This window comes from Carettochelys insculpta, chromosome 32 (genome assembly GCF_033958435.1).
Source record: "Carettochelys insculpta isolate YL-2023 chromosome 32, ASM3395843v1, whole genome shotgun sequence".
Classification (NCBI taxonomy): Eukaryota; Metazoa; Chordata; order Testudines; family Carettochelyidae; genus Carettochelys; species Carettochelys insculpta.
In genome coordinates this window covers 8,207,600-8,224,525 of record NC_134168.1, presented here as the reverse complement: position 1 = coordinate 8,224,525, position 16,926 = coordinate 8,207,600, and the positions used below count along the sequence as shown (strand labels likewise).

General features: G+C 52.7%; 1 protein-coding gene across 1 annotated transcript; it reads left to right on the top strand.

The window, feature by feature from the left end:
• Nucleotides 1-10,800: 10,800 nt before the first annotated feature.
• Nucleotides 10,801-11,769, top strand: LOC142004903 (olfactory receptor 10A4-like). Its single transcript, XM_074982582.1, has one exon. It carries the CDS (start codon nt 10,801-10,803, stop codon nt 11,767-11,769), a length of 969 nt encoding a protein of 322 aa, XP_074838683.1.
• The last annotated feature ends 5,157 nt before the right edge of the window (nt 11,770-16,926 follow it).

The window sequence follows — 16,926 nt, the reverse complement described above, 5'->3', positions numbered from 1 at the left end:
AGAATAAAACTTCAAGTTAGTCCAGATTAGGTGGTGGTGCAGGGCAGGTGAAGGGAAATTCATAAACATTTTCTTGAACAGTTCTCTGGAAATACCATCACTGGACCTAACCAGGTTACTCACAGAATCACGGGCACTTTCTCATGCTCCTCTACTAACATCATATATGCCATCATGTGCCAGCAATGCCCAGATGCTTTGTATATTGGACAGACCTCCACCTCCACCTCCACCCCCTGCACCCACCTGTGCCCTCCACCTCCTCCTACATCCCAACCCCTCCCCAGGCACAGCCCAACCCCACCCCCACCCCCTGCACCCACCTGTGCCCTCCACCTCCTCCTACATCCCAACCCCTCCCCAGGCACAGCCCAACCCCACCCCCACCCCCTGCACCCACCTCTGTCCTCCACCTCCTCCTACATCCCCACCCCCTCCCCAGGCACAGCCCAACCCCACCCCCCACCCCTGCACCCACCTGTGCCCTCCACCTCCTCCTACATCCCCACCCCCTCCCCAGGCACAGCCCAACCCCACCCCCACCCCCACCCCCTGCACCCATCTGTGCCCTCCACCTCCTTCTATATCCCCACCCCCTCCCCAGGTACAGCCCAACCCCACCCCCACCCCCTGCACTCACCTGTGCCCTCCACCTCCTTCTACATCCCCACCTGTGATGGAGTGGGGGATACCTGTGTGTATGTGAGTGACTCACAGAGGGTGTGGGGTCCTGCTGAGGGTAACCTTGATGACCAGGTAACACCTTTGTACTGCAGACAAAGGAGGAGGTGGAGCCTGAGGGGTTTGAATTGGAACTGGGAGTTGGAAGCAGTTGGTCTGGGCTGAGGGAGAGAGAGACAAAGGAGGGGGCCAGGCCCCGGCTCTGGGGGCCCCTCGGGGCCTCCTCTCCCCAACATGGATGGGACTGGCTGTCTCTGCCGGCTGCACTGACTCCTCTGAACGACGCTGTGTCCTGTCGGCTAATAAACCTGCTGTTTTCCTGCTGAGTGAGAGACTCTCCTGCCTGCGGACGGGGTGCAGAGCTTGGGGGACCCCAGAACCCCATCACAGCCCCCCCTTCCCCAGGCACAGCCCAACCCCACCCCCCACCCCCTGCACCCACCTGCACCCTGCACCTCCTATATCCCAACCCCCTCTCTGGACACAGCCCAGAGCCCAAACGCCACCCACCCTCCAAGACCCCACCTGCACTTCCTCCTACCTCCCACCCCCCTGCCCAATGCAGCCTAGAGACACTCCCACACCCAACCCCCCCGGCTCAGGCTGCACTCTGCACCTCCTCCCACACCCAAACTCCCTCCCCGTCCTGGTGCTTTCCGACCGGGTGCTCGCGAACAGGGTGCCTGCTAACAGGAGGGAGTTTTGAGAGGGGAGTTTCGAGGGGGAGCTTGAGGAGTTATTAACAGTGGTTTGTAACCTATCCTTTAAATCCACTTTGGTACCAAATGACTGGAAGACGGCCAATATAACACCAATATTTAAAACAGGCTCTAGAGGAGACCCTGGCAATTATAGACCGATAAGTTTAACATCAGTACCAGGCAAATTAGTAGAAACGCTAGTAAAGAATAAAATTGCAAGGTACGTAGAAGAGCACGAATTGTTGGGCAAAAGTCAGCATGGCTTCTGCAGAGGGAAGTCGTGTCTAACTAATCTATTAGAATTCTTTGAAGGGGTTACTAAAGATGCGGACAACGGGCACCCAGTGGACATAATATACCTAGATTTCCAGAAAGCCTGTGACACGGTCCCACACCAAAGGCTTTTATGTAAATTAGGTGGTCATGGGATAGGAGGAAAGATCCTTTCATGGATCGGGAATTGGTTAAAAGACAGAAAACAAAGGGTGGGAATAAATGGTAAATTTTCACAATGGAGGAGGGTAACTAGTGGTGTTCCCCAGGGGTCAGTCCTGGGACCGATCCTGTTCAACTTGTTCATCAATGATCTAGAAAATGAGGTAAGCAGTGAGGTGGCAAAGTTTGCAGATGACACCAAAGCTGTGTCTACACGTGCACGCTACTTCGAAGTAGCGGCACCAACTTCGAAATAGCGCCCGTCACGGCTACACATGTTGGGCGCTATTTCGATGTTAACATCGACGTTAGGCGGCGAGACGTCGAAGCCGCTAACCCCATGAGGGGATGGGAATAGCGCCCTACTTCGACGTTCAACTTCGAAGTAGGGACCATGTAGTCGTTGCGCGTCCCGCAACATCGAAATTGTGGGGTCCTCCATGGCGGCCATCAGCTGGGGGGTTGAGAGACGCTGTCTCTCCAGCGCATGCAGGGCTCTATGGTCACCGTGTGCAGCAGCCCTTAGCCCAGGACTTCTGGCTGCTGCTGCTGCAGCGGGGGATTCATGCTGCATGCACAGGGTCTGCAACTCGTTGTCGGCTCTGTGTATCTTGTGCTGTTTCGTGCAAGTGTGTCTGGGAGGGTCCCTTTAAGGGAGCGGCTTGCTATTGAGTCCGCCCTGTGACCCTGTCTGCAGCTGTGCCTGGCACCCTTATTTCGATGTGTGCTACTGTGGCGTGTAGACGTTCCCTCGCTGCGCCTATTTCGATGTGGTGCTGTGCAACGTCGATGTTGAACATCGACGTTGCCAGCCCTGGAGGATGTGTAGACGTTATTCATCGAAATAGCCTATTTCGATGTCTCCACATCGAAATAGGCTACTTCGAAGTAGGCGTCACGTGTAGACGTAGCCCAAGTTGTTCAGGACAGTCAAAACCAAAAGGGATTGTGAAGAACTACAAAAAGATCTCAGCAAACTGAATGATTGGGCAGCAAAATGGCAAATGAAATTTAATGTGGGTAAGTGTAAGGTAATGCATGTTGGAAAAAATAACCCAAATTACACGTAGTACATGATGGGGTCAAATTTAGCTACGACAGATCAGGAAAGGGATCTTGGAGTTATAGTGGATAGTTCTCTGAAAACATCCACGCAGTGTGCAGCGGCAGTTAGTAAGGCAAATAGGATGTTAGGAATTATTAAAAAAGGGATCGATAATAAGACAAAAGATATCATACTTCCCCTATATAAAACTATGGTACGCCCACATCTTGAGTACTGCGTGCAGATGTGGTCTCCTCACCTCAAAAGAGATATATTGGCATTAGAAAAGGTTCAGAACAGGGCGACTAAGATGATTAGGGGCTTGGAATGGGTCCCATATGGGGAGAGGCTAGAGAGACTGGGACTTTTCAGTTTGGAAAAGAGGCAATTGAGGGGCGATATGATAGAAGTATATAAAATCATGAATGGTGTGGAGAAAGTAAATATAGAAAAATTATTTACCTTTTCCCATAATACAAGAACTAGGGGACACCAAATGAAATTGATGGGTAGTAGGTTCAAAACTAATAAAAGGAAATTTTTCTTCACACAGCGCACAGTCAACCTGTGGAACTCCTTGCCCGAGGAGGCTGTGAAGGCCAGGACTCTATTAGGGTTTAAAAAAGAGCTTGATAAATTTTTGCAGGTTAGGTCCATAAATGGCTATTAGCCAGGGATAAAGTATGGTGCCCTAGCCTTCAGAACAAGGGCAGGAGCTGGATGGCAGGAGATAAATCACTTGATCATTGTCTTCTGTTCTCCTCCTCGGGGGCACCTGGCATTGGCCACCGTCGGCAGATGGGATGCTGGGCTGGATGGACCTTTGGTCTGACCCAGTATGGCCATTCTTATGTTCTTATGTTCTTATGGTGCATGTGAGTGAGGAGGGAGGGGGATGGAGTGAGTGGGGGGGGGCATAGAAGGGTCGTGGCCTTGTGGAAGTGGGGGTGAGATGAGGCTATTTGGCTTTTCCGGGATAAGGCCCTTGGTGACTCCCCTGGGGGAGCAAGCGGAGGCCCTGGCAGTGCCAGGAACGCGCTCCCAGCACCGCAGCCGGCCACTCACTGGGCACCAGGGCAGCCCCTCCAGGCTGTCATGGCAATGGGCTGTGCAGGCCTGGGCCCCCAGCGCTTCTACCTAGCAGCCTGGAATTGCTCTCCTGCCCTCCGGCCCTGGGCATCTTCTCTGAGGCAGCCTTGGCTTGTGGGGAGGCCGCAAGGTTCCATCCGTCCGGCTGAATGCGCCCCCCGGCTCCCCACACGCTGTACACGCCACAGCCTGACTTCAGCCTGGCCCTAAGGGACCCCCGCCCCAGCCCCGGCGACCGCGGCCCCCGGGAGGGGTGGGGACACCGGGAGGATCGCCCACGTGCGTGGCCGTAGCTGCGTAGGGCAGGGCACCCAACCGCGGCACTGTGTTCCACAGGCAGCAGTGACGGTGAGATTTCACTGGTGGCCGGACAGACACGCGTGTGCCACCAGGGCCCAGAGGCCGCCGCCCATGGTGCCTGCTGAAGAGATCGCCGAGCGGCAAGGGAAGATGTCATACCATGGAGCAAGCCCTCAGGCAGCCCTCCCTTGGAGCCTCCAGCCACCAGCTGCAGACCACTTCCTGGACAATCCCACCCAGCTCTCCGCAGAGGCTTCAGGGGACAGCCTGGTGCACATACACCCACTGCTCAGGGTGACTCCCCCAGCTAACGCTGGTGGGGAATGAAAAGCAAGGGCAAGTCCTGCCCGACCAGCCTCGTTAGCTTCTATGACGCGGTAACAGGCTCTGTGGACATGGGGACGTCAAGGGATGTGATATTCCTTGATTTCAGCAAAGCTTTTGTTACAGTCTCCATTCAAATACTTGTCTGCCAGTTAAGGGCGTATGGGTTGGACACATGGACTGGAAGAGGGACAGAAAACTGGCTAGAAAGTTGGGCCCAACGAGTCATGGTCAATGGTTCAATGTCTAGTTAGTGACTGGTTTGAAGTGGGGGGCCCATGTATTGGTTCTAGGGACAATATTGTTCAACATCTTTATTAATGACCTGGATGAGGGGATGTGTGGCACCCTCAACAAATTTGCAGAGAGCAGGGAGGTAGGGGGACAGGTGGATATGTTGCAAGGCAGGGACAGGGTCCAGGGTAAGCTGGATAAATTGGAGGATTGGGCCAAAGAAATCTGATGAGGTTCAACAAGGAGAAGTGCAGAGTCCTGCAGGTGGGGTGGAAGAATCCCAACCATTGCTGGAGGCTGGGGACCGACTGGCTGAGTAGCAGTGAAGGAGAAAAGGACCTCGGGAATTCAGAGGACGAGAGGCTGGATAAGAGCCAACAGTGTGTCCTTGAAGCCACGAAGGCTAAAGTCACATTGGGGTGCAGGAGGAGGAGCATTTCCAGCAGATCAGGAGCAGTTACTATCCCCCCTGTTCGGCATTGCTCAGGCCACATCTGGAGTATAGCGCCCACTTCTGGGTCCCCCGGTACAGAAAGGATGTGGATGCGCTGGAGAGGACCCAGTGGAGGGCAACAAAAATGATGAAGGGGCTGGAGCAGGCGACCTGTGAGGAGAGGCTGAGGCGTTTGGGCTCATTTAGTTGCAGAATAAAAGAGGGAGGGTCGATTTCATAGCATTCTTCACCTTCCTGAAGGGGGCTCTAAAGAGGCTGGAGAGAGGCTGGTCTCGGTGTTTACGGATGGCAGAACAAGGAGCAATGGTCTGAAGATACAGAGGGGGAGGTGTATTATTGGGTATTAGGAAAAACTCTTTTCCCAGGAGGATGGTGAAGCACTGGGATGTGTTACCTAAAGAGATGGGGGAATCTCCACCCCTAGAGGTTTTTAAGTCCCGGCTCAAAAAAGCCCTGGCTGGGATGATTTAGTTGGGGTTGATCCTGCGTTGGGCAGGGGCTGGACTCCATGACCTCCTGAGGTCCCCTCCAGCCCTGGGATTGTATGACTTGTCTGTCCCATCTTAGACTTAGCTCTGCGTCTACTCAGGTAGGTTTCCAGAACCGTGACTCACTTTTACTGAATTGTGTTAACCCTGAAGTAGTTGTACTTTTCCTGCTGGAACTCCTGGGTAGTTTCCCCACCTCCGTAAGGGGGCAAGTCATCCCTCGCGTGCTCAGTGTGTGGGGTGCTGGCCTATTGTCCCCACTGGAGTGATCACAGCCTGCGCCCATGTGCCCCGGCTGCCCCCTCCTCTTGTGAAGAGCCCCAGAGTCTTCCTCACGACCACTTAAAGCTCGTCCACCCCATAGACCTGCCCCCACAAGCAGCGCCCCCTTAACCCGCAATGGGCCTTGGCTCAGCACCAGCGCAAGGGTACAGCGCCCCCAGCTGAGCCGCCCTGCGCGGAGCCGTGCTGGGCCCTGGGCGAAGCAGTGATTCTCGTGGGAGCAGGTCCACAGCCAAGCCCCCCACCCTGCTCCATGCAGCACACGGGGCCTGTGGTGCCCTGCTGAGCCCCAGGGGTCAGCCTGGACCAGAGAGTGCAGGAACCCCAAGGGAGACCCCACCCAGCTCAGTGCAGCCTGTCACCCCGTGGGGCTGGGCTGCAGCACTGGGGGTAGCGGTGACCCACCGAGGAGAACGTCTCTGAAGGAGCCTCCCCTGTTCCCGCACTGCAGTGACCCCACAGCTGCGCCAGGCGCTGGGATCCATCCACCTGAGACCACCCACAGAGCCCCCCAGGCCCGTCCCTGTAGCTCAGCACCCTAGTGCCACGCGGGGCATTGCCACAACACTGACTGAGGGGGAAGGTGCCCCACACGGAGCGCCCCACCCCACTGCCTGGAGCACAGGCCCCCATGGCCCTGCTGGAGTGATGGGGTCAGTGCCCCCTCCCTGCAGCACACGGCCCCCTGGCTCCCCTCTGCTCTGCTACAGATTTCATTGTGATGCTGCTGGGAGCTCGTCCTGATCCTGGTCCTGTAGAAACTGACTGGAGCCAAAGGGAACCGTCCCACCGACTGCTCTGGGCTTTGGGTCTGGGCCTCCAGGTGGGAAATGGGCCCTATGGTCTGGGCAGTGGGGTCTGGGGGTGAGAACTGCTGGGGTCTGTCCCCATCTCTGGCAGAGGAGTGGGGTGTAATGGTTAGAGCAAGTGGGACTCAGAGCTCCTGGGCTCTCATCGTGGCTCTGAGCCAAGGGTGGGGCCCAGACTCTGAACATCAGGCAGCTGGAGTCATGAGCCCTGGGGTTGGCCCTGCATCCACTCTGTGGTGTCAGCGAGGCAAAAAATGGCAACGAACGGACCCCGAGAGTGAACCTCAGACCGGGTTTAATTTAGCAAATGAACCATGACCACAATGACGATGATGATGATGCAACTTCCTACAAACCGATTCTCTCAGTGACTTTTGTTTGTTGCAGCCTGAGGCAGTGTTGTTTTCCTCTGGGGAATACGGCAAGAAATTTGGCCTGAGGGACTTGGTCCCAGAAGCCAGTGAATGTAATAAACACACCTGTTTCCTTCAGCACGTCCAGCACCAGCAGCAGCTGGGAGATGGAACCGCCCATCCTGAACAAGGTACGAAAAAGGAGCCTTCAGCCCCCTACCATCGTCCCACTGCAATCCTCAGCGTTGTGCCCCACTCTGCAATGGGAGCCAAATCACCTCACTTTTTTCTTTATTTGAAATTACCTCAAATGTGGAGAACCTTGATATTGATCTATCTATCCCCATACACCGTATCTACCTATCTATCTATCTATCCCCATACACCGTATCTACCTATCTATCTATCTACCCCCATACACGGTATCTACCTATCTATCTATCTATCCCCACACACTGCATCTCTCTATCCCCATACACCGTATCTATCTACCTATCTATCCCCATACACTGCATCTATCTATCCCCATACACCGTATCTACCTATCTATCTATCCCCATACACTGCATCTATCTATCCCCATACACTGCATCTATCTATCCCCATACACCGTATCTACCTATCTGTCTATCCCCACACACTGCATCTATCTATCCCCATACACTGCATCTATCTATCCCCATACACCATATCTATCTATCTAATTATCCCCATACACTGCATCTATCTATCCCCACACACTGCATCTATCTATCCCCATACACTGCATCTATCTATCTATCTATCCCCATACACTGCATCTATCTATCCCCACACACTGCATCTATCTATCCCCATACACTGCATCTATCTATCCCCACACACTGTATCTATCTATCTATCCCCATACACCATATCTATCTATCTATCCCCACACACTGCATCTATCTATCCCCATACACTGCATCTATCTATCCCCATACACCGTATCTATCTATCTATTTATCCCCATACACTGCATCTATCTATCCCCACACACTGCATCTATCTATCCCCATACACTGCATCTATCTATCTATCTATCCCCATACACTGCATCTATCTATCCCCACACACTGCATCTATCTATCCCCATACACTGCATCTATCTATCCCCACACACTGTATCTATCTATCTATCCCCATACACCATATCTATCTATCTATCCCCACACACTGCATCTATCTATCCCCATACACTGCATCTATCTATCCCCATACACCGTATCTATCTATCTATTTATCCCCATACACTGCATCTATCTATCCCCACACACTGCATCTATCTATCCCCATACACTGCATCTATCTATCTATCTATCCCCATACACTGCATCTATCTATCCCCACACACTGCATCTATCTATCCCCATACACTGCATCTATCTATCCCCACACACTGTATCTATCTATCTATCCCCATACACCATATCTATCTATCTATCCCCACACACTGCATCTATCTATCCCCATACACTGTATCTATCTATCTATCCCCATACACCGTATCCATCTATCAAGCTTTCTATCTATCCCCATACACCGTATCTACCTATCTATCTCTCCCCACACACTGCATCTATCTATCTATCTACCCCACACACCATCCCTATCTATCTATCCCCACATACTGCATCTATCTATCCCCATACACCGTATCCATCTATCTAGCTTTCTATTTATCCCTATTCACCGTATCTATCTGTCTATCCCCATACACCGTATCTATCTATCTATCTATCCTAATCCACCCAGCAGCAGTCTGTCTATCAGTATTTCAATTGATGTGTTTGTCACTGTTATCTGTCATTCTGGATTTAACTAATTTAACAAACTTGGGTGGGGCCAAGCGCTGGATTTCAGGCCGTGGTGCTCATTGGCACTAGGGGAAGGTCTGGCCCCCTCATTCCATAGTGCCCAGCAGAGTGACAGGTCAGCCCCACACCTGCTCCTCTCCAGGTCTTTTTGTTGTGGTGGTGTTGGTGATTTTTCTTCTCCTGTCTCTTGTCTTCACTCCCCTTTGTTCCCAGCCTTTCTCCTCCTCCTTCTCCTCCTCCTCCTCCTCATCTATTGAATTGAGTGGAAACGTCATTTCATAAGCTATGTGCTGTCTGCGACTCTGAGGGCAGTCGGCTGGGTGGGCTACGTCTGATCTCTTCTCATGAGAACATCCACTCTCAAAAATGACCCTGGCACTTGCATTGTGGCTGAAGCCCACTAATTTAGAGATGGGCTCCCTTAGCTGAGCCCTCTTGTGACGTAATGTGTGCCTCGTTCATTTATTCCACCGTCTCCCATTTCTAGAGGGACTGTCTGGGTGACTGGAAGAACACTGAAATTATCACCAAACTTTCAATGACAAGATTCTCCCTGGAATTTATTGTCAGCGGTGAGTAAATCACAGGATCATAGAATCCCGGGGCTGGAAGGGACCTCAGGAGGTCATTGAATCCAACCCCCGGCTTCCAGCATGAGCAACCCCAACTAAATCATCCCAGGCAAGACCTTGTTAAGCCAGGACTTAAAAACCTATAGGGATGGAGATTCCACCACCTCTCTAGGTAACACATCCCAGTACTTCAACACCCTTCTGATGAAATAGTTTTTCCTAATATCCAGCTTACATCTCTCCTGTAAATTCAGACCATTGCTCCTTGTTCTGCCATCTGTAACCACTGAGAACAGCCTCTCCCCAGCCTTTTTGAACCCTCCTTCAGGAAGTTGAAGGCTGCTATTAAGTAACCCCTCACTCTCCTCTTCTGCAAACTAAATAAGCCCAAATAACTAAATAATTCCATTCATTTAGAGCCTGTGCAAATGTCAGCCAAGTAATAAAGACATATAGCAAAATTCATTCTGGAAAAATAATAAATAGACACAGATGCTTCCTATGAGTAAACATTGATGTTGATGGTCCATTTCTGATGCACATTTGAGTTCACACTGACTCTGCTGCACTGAAACCTGAGAGTTCCCTGTTTCACCTTTTCATGTTGATTCTGGGTGAAAACAAATATTGGACTTTCCCAAGAGATGGAACTTCCATTTTCCAGCCAGCTCTGCATTTACCACCATGATCGTGCTGGGGAAAGTCAGTGGAGGTTCCCAAAGGAGCTCTTATGAGAGACACAGGAATTCTCACCATCTCGGGATATTTATCATTCACACCTGACTTAAATGGGTCTGTGGAGTTCACTGAGCCTGGCATTTCCCCACGCTTTCCTGTGGTTGTTTGATATAATTTTCTGTCTCTGAATGGTTTCCTAGGTTTTAAGGAAGAATGATATTTTATAGGACATAAAGGGCCAAAATCCACCCACTGCTTTCAACTTCCACAGGGCTTTTCAGTCTTAGAAAGATTTCAAATGTGCTTAGAGGCCACAGCAGTCTTGACTCATGTAAGATGTGACTGCAGTGGGAATCTGTGCGTTGGTCGGAGGCCAGGTCAGTGGGATGATATGTACAAATAAAACTGCATCAGGGTTTAGTTGGAAGGGTCCCAACAGGAAGCAAAGCCATATGAAAGTTTTAATTCACAGTCACATGTTTAATTTGCCTCAGACCCAGTCTCCTTCTAACCCCTACAGATGACCTCTTCTGACAGCGACCTTGGAGGGAACCAGACCATCTCCCACGTGTTCATCCTGGTGGGGTTCTCATACCTTAATGAGATGCAAATCGCTCTTTTTTTGGTACTTCTGATTATCTACCTGGTTGCTCTGGTGGGGAACCTGCTCGTTATCCTCCTGATAAAGCTGAACTCCTCCCTCCACACCCCCATGTATTTCTTCCTGGTGAACTTGTCTACCTTGGATATCTGCTTCACCAGCAGTGTGGTCCCTCAGCTACTGGTTCATCTCCTGGTGGAGGAAAAGACCATCTCCATTGAAGGCTGTGCAGCCCAGTTGTATGTTTTCGCCATCATGGGCCTCACGCAATGCTGCCTCCTTGCGGCCATGGCCTACGACCGCTACGTGGCCATATGTCACCCCCTGCGCTACACAACCATCATGACTGGCCGGGTGTGTGCTCTGCTTGTGGGGGCTTCATGGGCCATCGGCATCTCCATGGAAGCAACTGAAGTCACCTTGATCTTCAGCCTGCCCTTCTGCGGCTCCAACCGCATCCACCACTTCTTCTGCGACATCATACCACTGATGAACATGGCATGTGCCGACACATCGAAGAATAGGGTTATAGGCCTCACAGTGACAGTTTTATTCACCCTGGGCCCTTTCTTGTTGATAGTCCTATCCTACGTTCTCATTGTCTCCACCATCCTTAGGCTGCCGTCAGCGGCGGGAAGGCGTAAAGCCTTCTCCACCTGCTCCTCCCACCTCACGGTGGTGACTGTGTTCTATGGAACGGCCCTTATCACCTATCTTGGGGTACAGTCCAGCTCCAACTCAGAGAGTGATCAAATAGTTGCCCTTGTGAGCAATATTGTATCACCAGCACTGAACCCCATAATTTATACTCTGAGGAACAACGAGGTGAACACAGCCTTCAGAAAAACTGTCCAGAAGAGCAGCGTTCCTCGCCACTGGAGAAATTAGAGATTGGAAAGTTGAGTTCGTCAAAATGGGGTGGTGGTGCAGGGAGGGTGAAGGGAAATCCATAAACGTTTTCTTCGATTTCTCACAACTCTTGATTTTGTTGTTCATTTGAAAGACTTTCTCCTCTTCTCAACCTGTCGGGAAAATGGAAAGAGAAATGCTTGTTGGCAAATTGGTCCCCTAAAAATTAAATTTCCAAATTTTGAGGGGAAATAGGAAAGGCAGAACCGTTTGCCCAGGTTTAATTCACTTAAAAAAAACGTCAGAGGAATAGGTTTAGTCCATGTATTGCCCTGATTCGTGACCTTCCCAGTTGGAATGTCAAAGAACAATAAAAGTTCCAGGAGGAAATGTTTCCTTCCAGGTTCACCTACACTTGCCTTGTGCTTCCCAGGTCACAGTACCTGCAGCTGTTTTCCTTACCACCCCGCTTGCTCCTGATGCTCTGTGGGATGCTGACAGGGAGAGGTGTGGGGCCTGTATGGAACTAATCATGCCAGACCAATCTGACAGATTTCTTCCACACGTAACAAGCCTCGTGGAGAAGGGAGAGGTGGTGGATGTGGTATATCCAGACTTCAGTCAGGCATTTGACACGGCCTCGCAGGATCTTCTAATCAATAAATTAAGCCAATACAACTCAGATGTTGCTACTACAAGGCTGGCTGGATAAGTGGCTGGATAACAGTTCCCAGGGGGTGTGATAGGACAGGGTTGTAGTCGGGCATCTCCACTGGAACAGTGCTCGGACGTCCATTCTGCTCCCTTTGATGTTAGTCACTTTGGCTGGGTCTACGGGATCTCTTTGGGTAAGAGCGCAGACCCTGCAGTTAGCCGACACTGCAGACCTCCGAGAGCCCCCAAGAACTACAAACCAAGCGAGGTACGAAGGCCCTGGAGCCAGGTTTATTGTCGTTGACGTCTGGTCTCCAACACCCTTATGAGTCTCCAATATGACTCAACAGTTTACATTGGTACATGCACACGCCGTGACAATGGGCGCGACTCAGTTGACAGCAAGGGGGCTCCGTCCGTCATCCCCTAGGTCACGCGACACAGCCTCTGTTACACACACTGTTACACACAGGTATAAACAAGGCACGTATCCAGGTACAGCTCCTTCATTGTAACACAGCGACACCCCTTAATGTAACTAGATCTAACCGTTACCTTGGGGGATAATGGTGGTATCAGCAAAACACGCTCCATCCTGCTGCCATTACGACCTGGTCCTGAGCGTGGGTGGGACCGAACCTGGTGCTGAGCTGTGATCTACGGGGAGGGGATGGGGAGTGCAGGGTCCCAGGCAGGATGTGTTTATGTGTATCACTCAGTGCCTGGCTCTGGGCGCTTTTAGGCCCTGTGACTGATCAGCTCGGACTCTTGCTCGTTCCCGTGGGCAGAATCTTCCCAGCACAGTTTTTGCTTTAACCCACTGGAGTTTGGGCTTGAGGCCTTTAGCTTTGCTGGATGTTAACACAGCACTGACTGTGGTTCTCGGCCTTTTGCCTTACACCGAGCCTCTCGCAACTGCAGGGGCTTCTGGGCACAGCCAGAGAAATCAACCCAGGGTACCTTGGCTTAAAAGCTGGGTGACTCACAGCTCCGGGCTGGGATTTCCTTCTCCCTACGGCAAATCCAACCAGCCTCCACAGCACCTCTGCCAGCCCCTCTGGCCACCAGCAGCCACATGAGCAAACCACAGACTGCTCAGCAGCTCTACCAGCTGAGAGCAACAACCCCAAACCCCGATGAGAGGCTCATCATCCTGGTTCACCGGACACCACACAGGTTCTTCCAGACCCCAAAGGGCCCAGCCCTGGACCCTGGTTCCCATACACATGGATCTTACCCAAACAACCACGCAAACCCCAGAGCCTGACGTCTGCTATCGAAGGGTTTAGTAATAGAAAAGGAAAGAACAGGGCTAGAGAGAAGAATGGCTAAAGCAAAACTTCACACGCCTCCGTCGTAACTCCTGACACAGCCAGCGACGTTATCCGCTGATTCTTGAGAGTCTCCGAACCTTCATTCCAGGTCACCTAGATTCAGTCATTGGAGCCTTGTAGATCCAGCCCCCTGGGGTCCCCACGCTGGGACATGGACCCTTGGAGACCGCAAGAAGAAAGATCCAAGATGGACGCTGTTAAATCCACCTCATCCCTCTGAGGGCTGGACCCCCAGTCCAGACAGGCTGAACTCCTGAGGACGGAAGAACCAAGAAACTCCCTGCCAGGGCCCATCTTACAGCTGTTCATACGTGGTGGGAAAATTCCAGCCTTCTCCACAGGTCCTGGCCCACCACCTGACCAGGCGGGTCTCTGTGCGGAGTTTCCATCCCTTGCAGTCCCAGGAGGAAAACCTCCCACCACAAGATGGGTGTTGGCCCTCTGGGACTTTACTCACTCCATTGTCCTGGCTGGGGTGGAGCCCCACTTCCCCTTGCGACCTCAGCACCGAATCATTTCTCACACCGCCGCAGAGCTGAACCTCTCTAACTTTGCCTACGTCCATGATACAGACACTCAGGAAGCAAACATAGATTCAGGGCATCCCCAGCTTTCATTTGACACCTCACACAATATTTGGGGGCCAATAGCCGCACCGGGCATATAAACGGTTACCAGACCCAATCCACAAGTCCAGCCACGTGACAGGGGCCATTATAAACGCTTCCCAGCCAGGCTGGAAGGGAATAAGAAATGGGGTTTCACAGGAGCCAGCCAGGGGCAGCAATTCCTTCCCCCAGCTCTGCGCTGAGCAGCCTCCGTGGGGCTGGTGCCCAGGGCTGGCCCCACACTTTAGGGAAGATGGGGAGAAGCTGAAGGGGGGCTGGAGAAGAGCCCAAGGCTGAGGAAAGGTGCAGAGAACATGAGCTGTGAGGGAAGGGGGAAGAACTGGGCTGGTTGAGGCTGGGAAGGAGAAGACAGAGGGACGTGACAGCCGTTTTCAAGTATTTAAGGGTGTTTTAAGGAGGAGGGAAAAACGTTGCTCTCCTGGGCCTCTGAGGACCAGGACAAGGAGCAATGGGCTGAACCTGCCCCAAGGGAGGTTTAGGTTGGAGATGAGGAAAACTCCCCACCTGGCCGGGTGGTTGAACACTGGAATAAATTGCCCAGGGGCCGTGGAGTCTCCATCCCTGGAGATGTCTCAGAGCAGGTCACACAGATGTCTGGCGGGGGAGGCTCTGGACGGCGCTGGGCTCTGCCGTGAGGACCAGGGACTGGACTTGGTGACCCCTCGAGGTCCCTTCCAGCTCTCGAGGTCTGTGGCTCTGTGATTTCGCCCTAGAAGCCGAGCTGGGCCCCGTGGCAGAGGGCTCTGCTGCTGCCTGGCTCAGGACGCAGGAGAGAGCTGAAGAAGGACCACACGGGGCGCGTGGGTGACCCCGGGGGCTGGAAGGGGCTGAAGATGGGAGGGGGGCTTGGTGCAGACAGGAGCTGGCGTGTGGGGGTTCCCCTGGGCATTGCGGGTGGCAGACAGGCCCTGGGGGAGCAGGGATGGGCCGGGGTGAAGTCAGAGGGAGCTGGGGCAGGACACGGTGTGAGGGGTTGGGGCAGGGGGCGGTTTGAGGAGCCGGGTTACTGGGGAGCAGGGCTGGGAGCAGTGGTGGGAGGTTGGCAGGCGGCTGGAGGCAGAAGAAGGTGCTGGGACGTGACTCCCCGAGGCTGGGAGCTGCAGTCTGGGTGGCGGAAAGGCCATGGTAGGTGCTGAGTGAATCTGGGGGTCACAGGAGGGGTGTTTACTTGGGGCTGTGCTGACGGGGGGGGAGCCAAAGTGAGAGCTGGGGGGGGGTTTATGTGTGCACTGGGGGGTAGGGGGGAGGTGTGGGGCTGGGGTGGGGCTGGGGCTGGGGGGAGGCATAATGGGGTTGCACTCCTGGGGTTGAAGGGGTGGAGTGGGGCAGTAGGGCACTGGGTGGTGCTGGGGGAGGGATAATGGGGTGCACTCCTGGGGGTGAAGGGGCAGAGGGGGCAGTGGGGCACTGGGTGGGGCTGGGGGAGGCGTAATGGGGTGCACTGCCGGTGGCTGGAGGGGGCAGTGGGGCATTGGGTGGGGTTGGGGGAGGGGAGCGAACAATAAACGGGTTATCAGAGAAGGTGCAGGGCCATTACTGGATGAGGGAGGTAACCTAGTGACAGATGATGGAGGAAAAGCTGAAGCACTCAATGCTTTCTCTGCCTCAGTCTTCGTGGACAAAGTCAACTTCCCCATGACGGTCCTAGACGATGCAGTATGGGAAGGTGGAGGGCAGCCATCTGTGGGGAAGGAACATGTTCTGAGCTATCTAGAAAAAACGAGATGTGCACAAGTCCATGGGTCTGGATTTAATGCACCCCAGGGGACTGAGGGAATTGGCAGAGGTCATTGCTGAACCTTTGGCCATTATCCTTGAAGACTCTTGGAGATCGGGGGAGACACTGGATGGCTGGAAGAAGGCAAACATATTGCTCATCTTTAAAAAAGGAAAGAAGGACAATGCAGGGAATTATAGACCTGTCAGCCTTACCTCAATCCCTGGGAAAATAATGGAGGGAATCCTTAAGACCTCCATTCTGGAGCACTTGGAAGAGGGGAAAGTGATCAAAAGTAGCCAACAGCGATTCACCAGGGGCAAGTCCTGCCTCACCAATCTGATTAGCTTCTATGACGAAGGAACAAGCTCTGTGGACATGGGGAAGTCAGTGAATGTGATATACTTTAACTTCAGCAAGGCTTTTGAAACGGTCTCCCACAACATTCTTGTCCATAAGTTAAGGAAATATGGATTGGATCCTTGGACTATAAGATGGATAGAAAGCTGGCTTGATGGTCAGGCCCAACAGGTAGTGGTCAATGGCTCAATGTCTGGATGGTAGTCTGTTTCAAGCGGAGTGCCGCAAGGCTCGGTTCTGGGGCCAGTGTTATTCAACATCTTTATTAATGACCCAGATGAGGGGCTGGGTTGCACCCTCAGCAAGTTTGCGGATGACACAAAACTAGGGGGAGAGGTAGATACGTTGGAGGGTGGAGAGAAAATTCAGAGGGACCTGGATAAATTGGAGGACTGGGACAAAAGAAACCTGATGCGGTTCAATATGGAGAAGTGTAGAGTCCTGCACCTGGGGCGGAAGAATCTCAAACCTTGTTCCAGGCTGGGGACCGACTGGCTCAGCA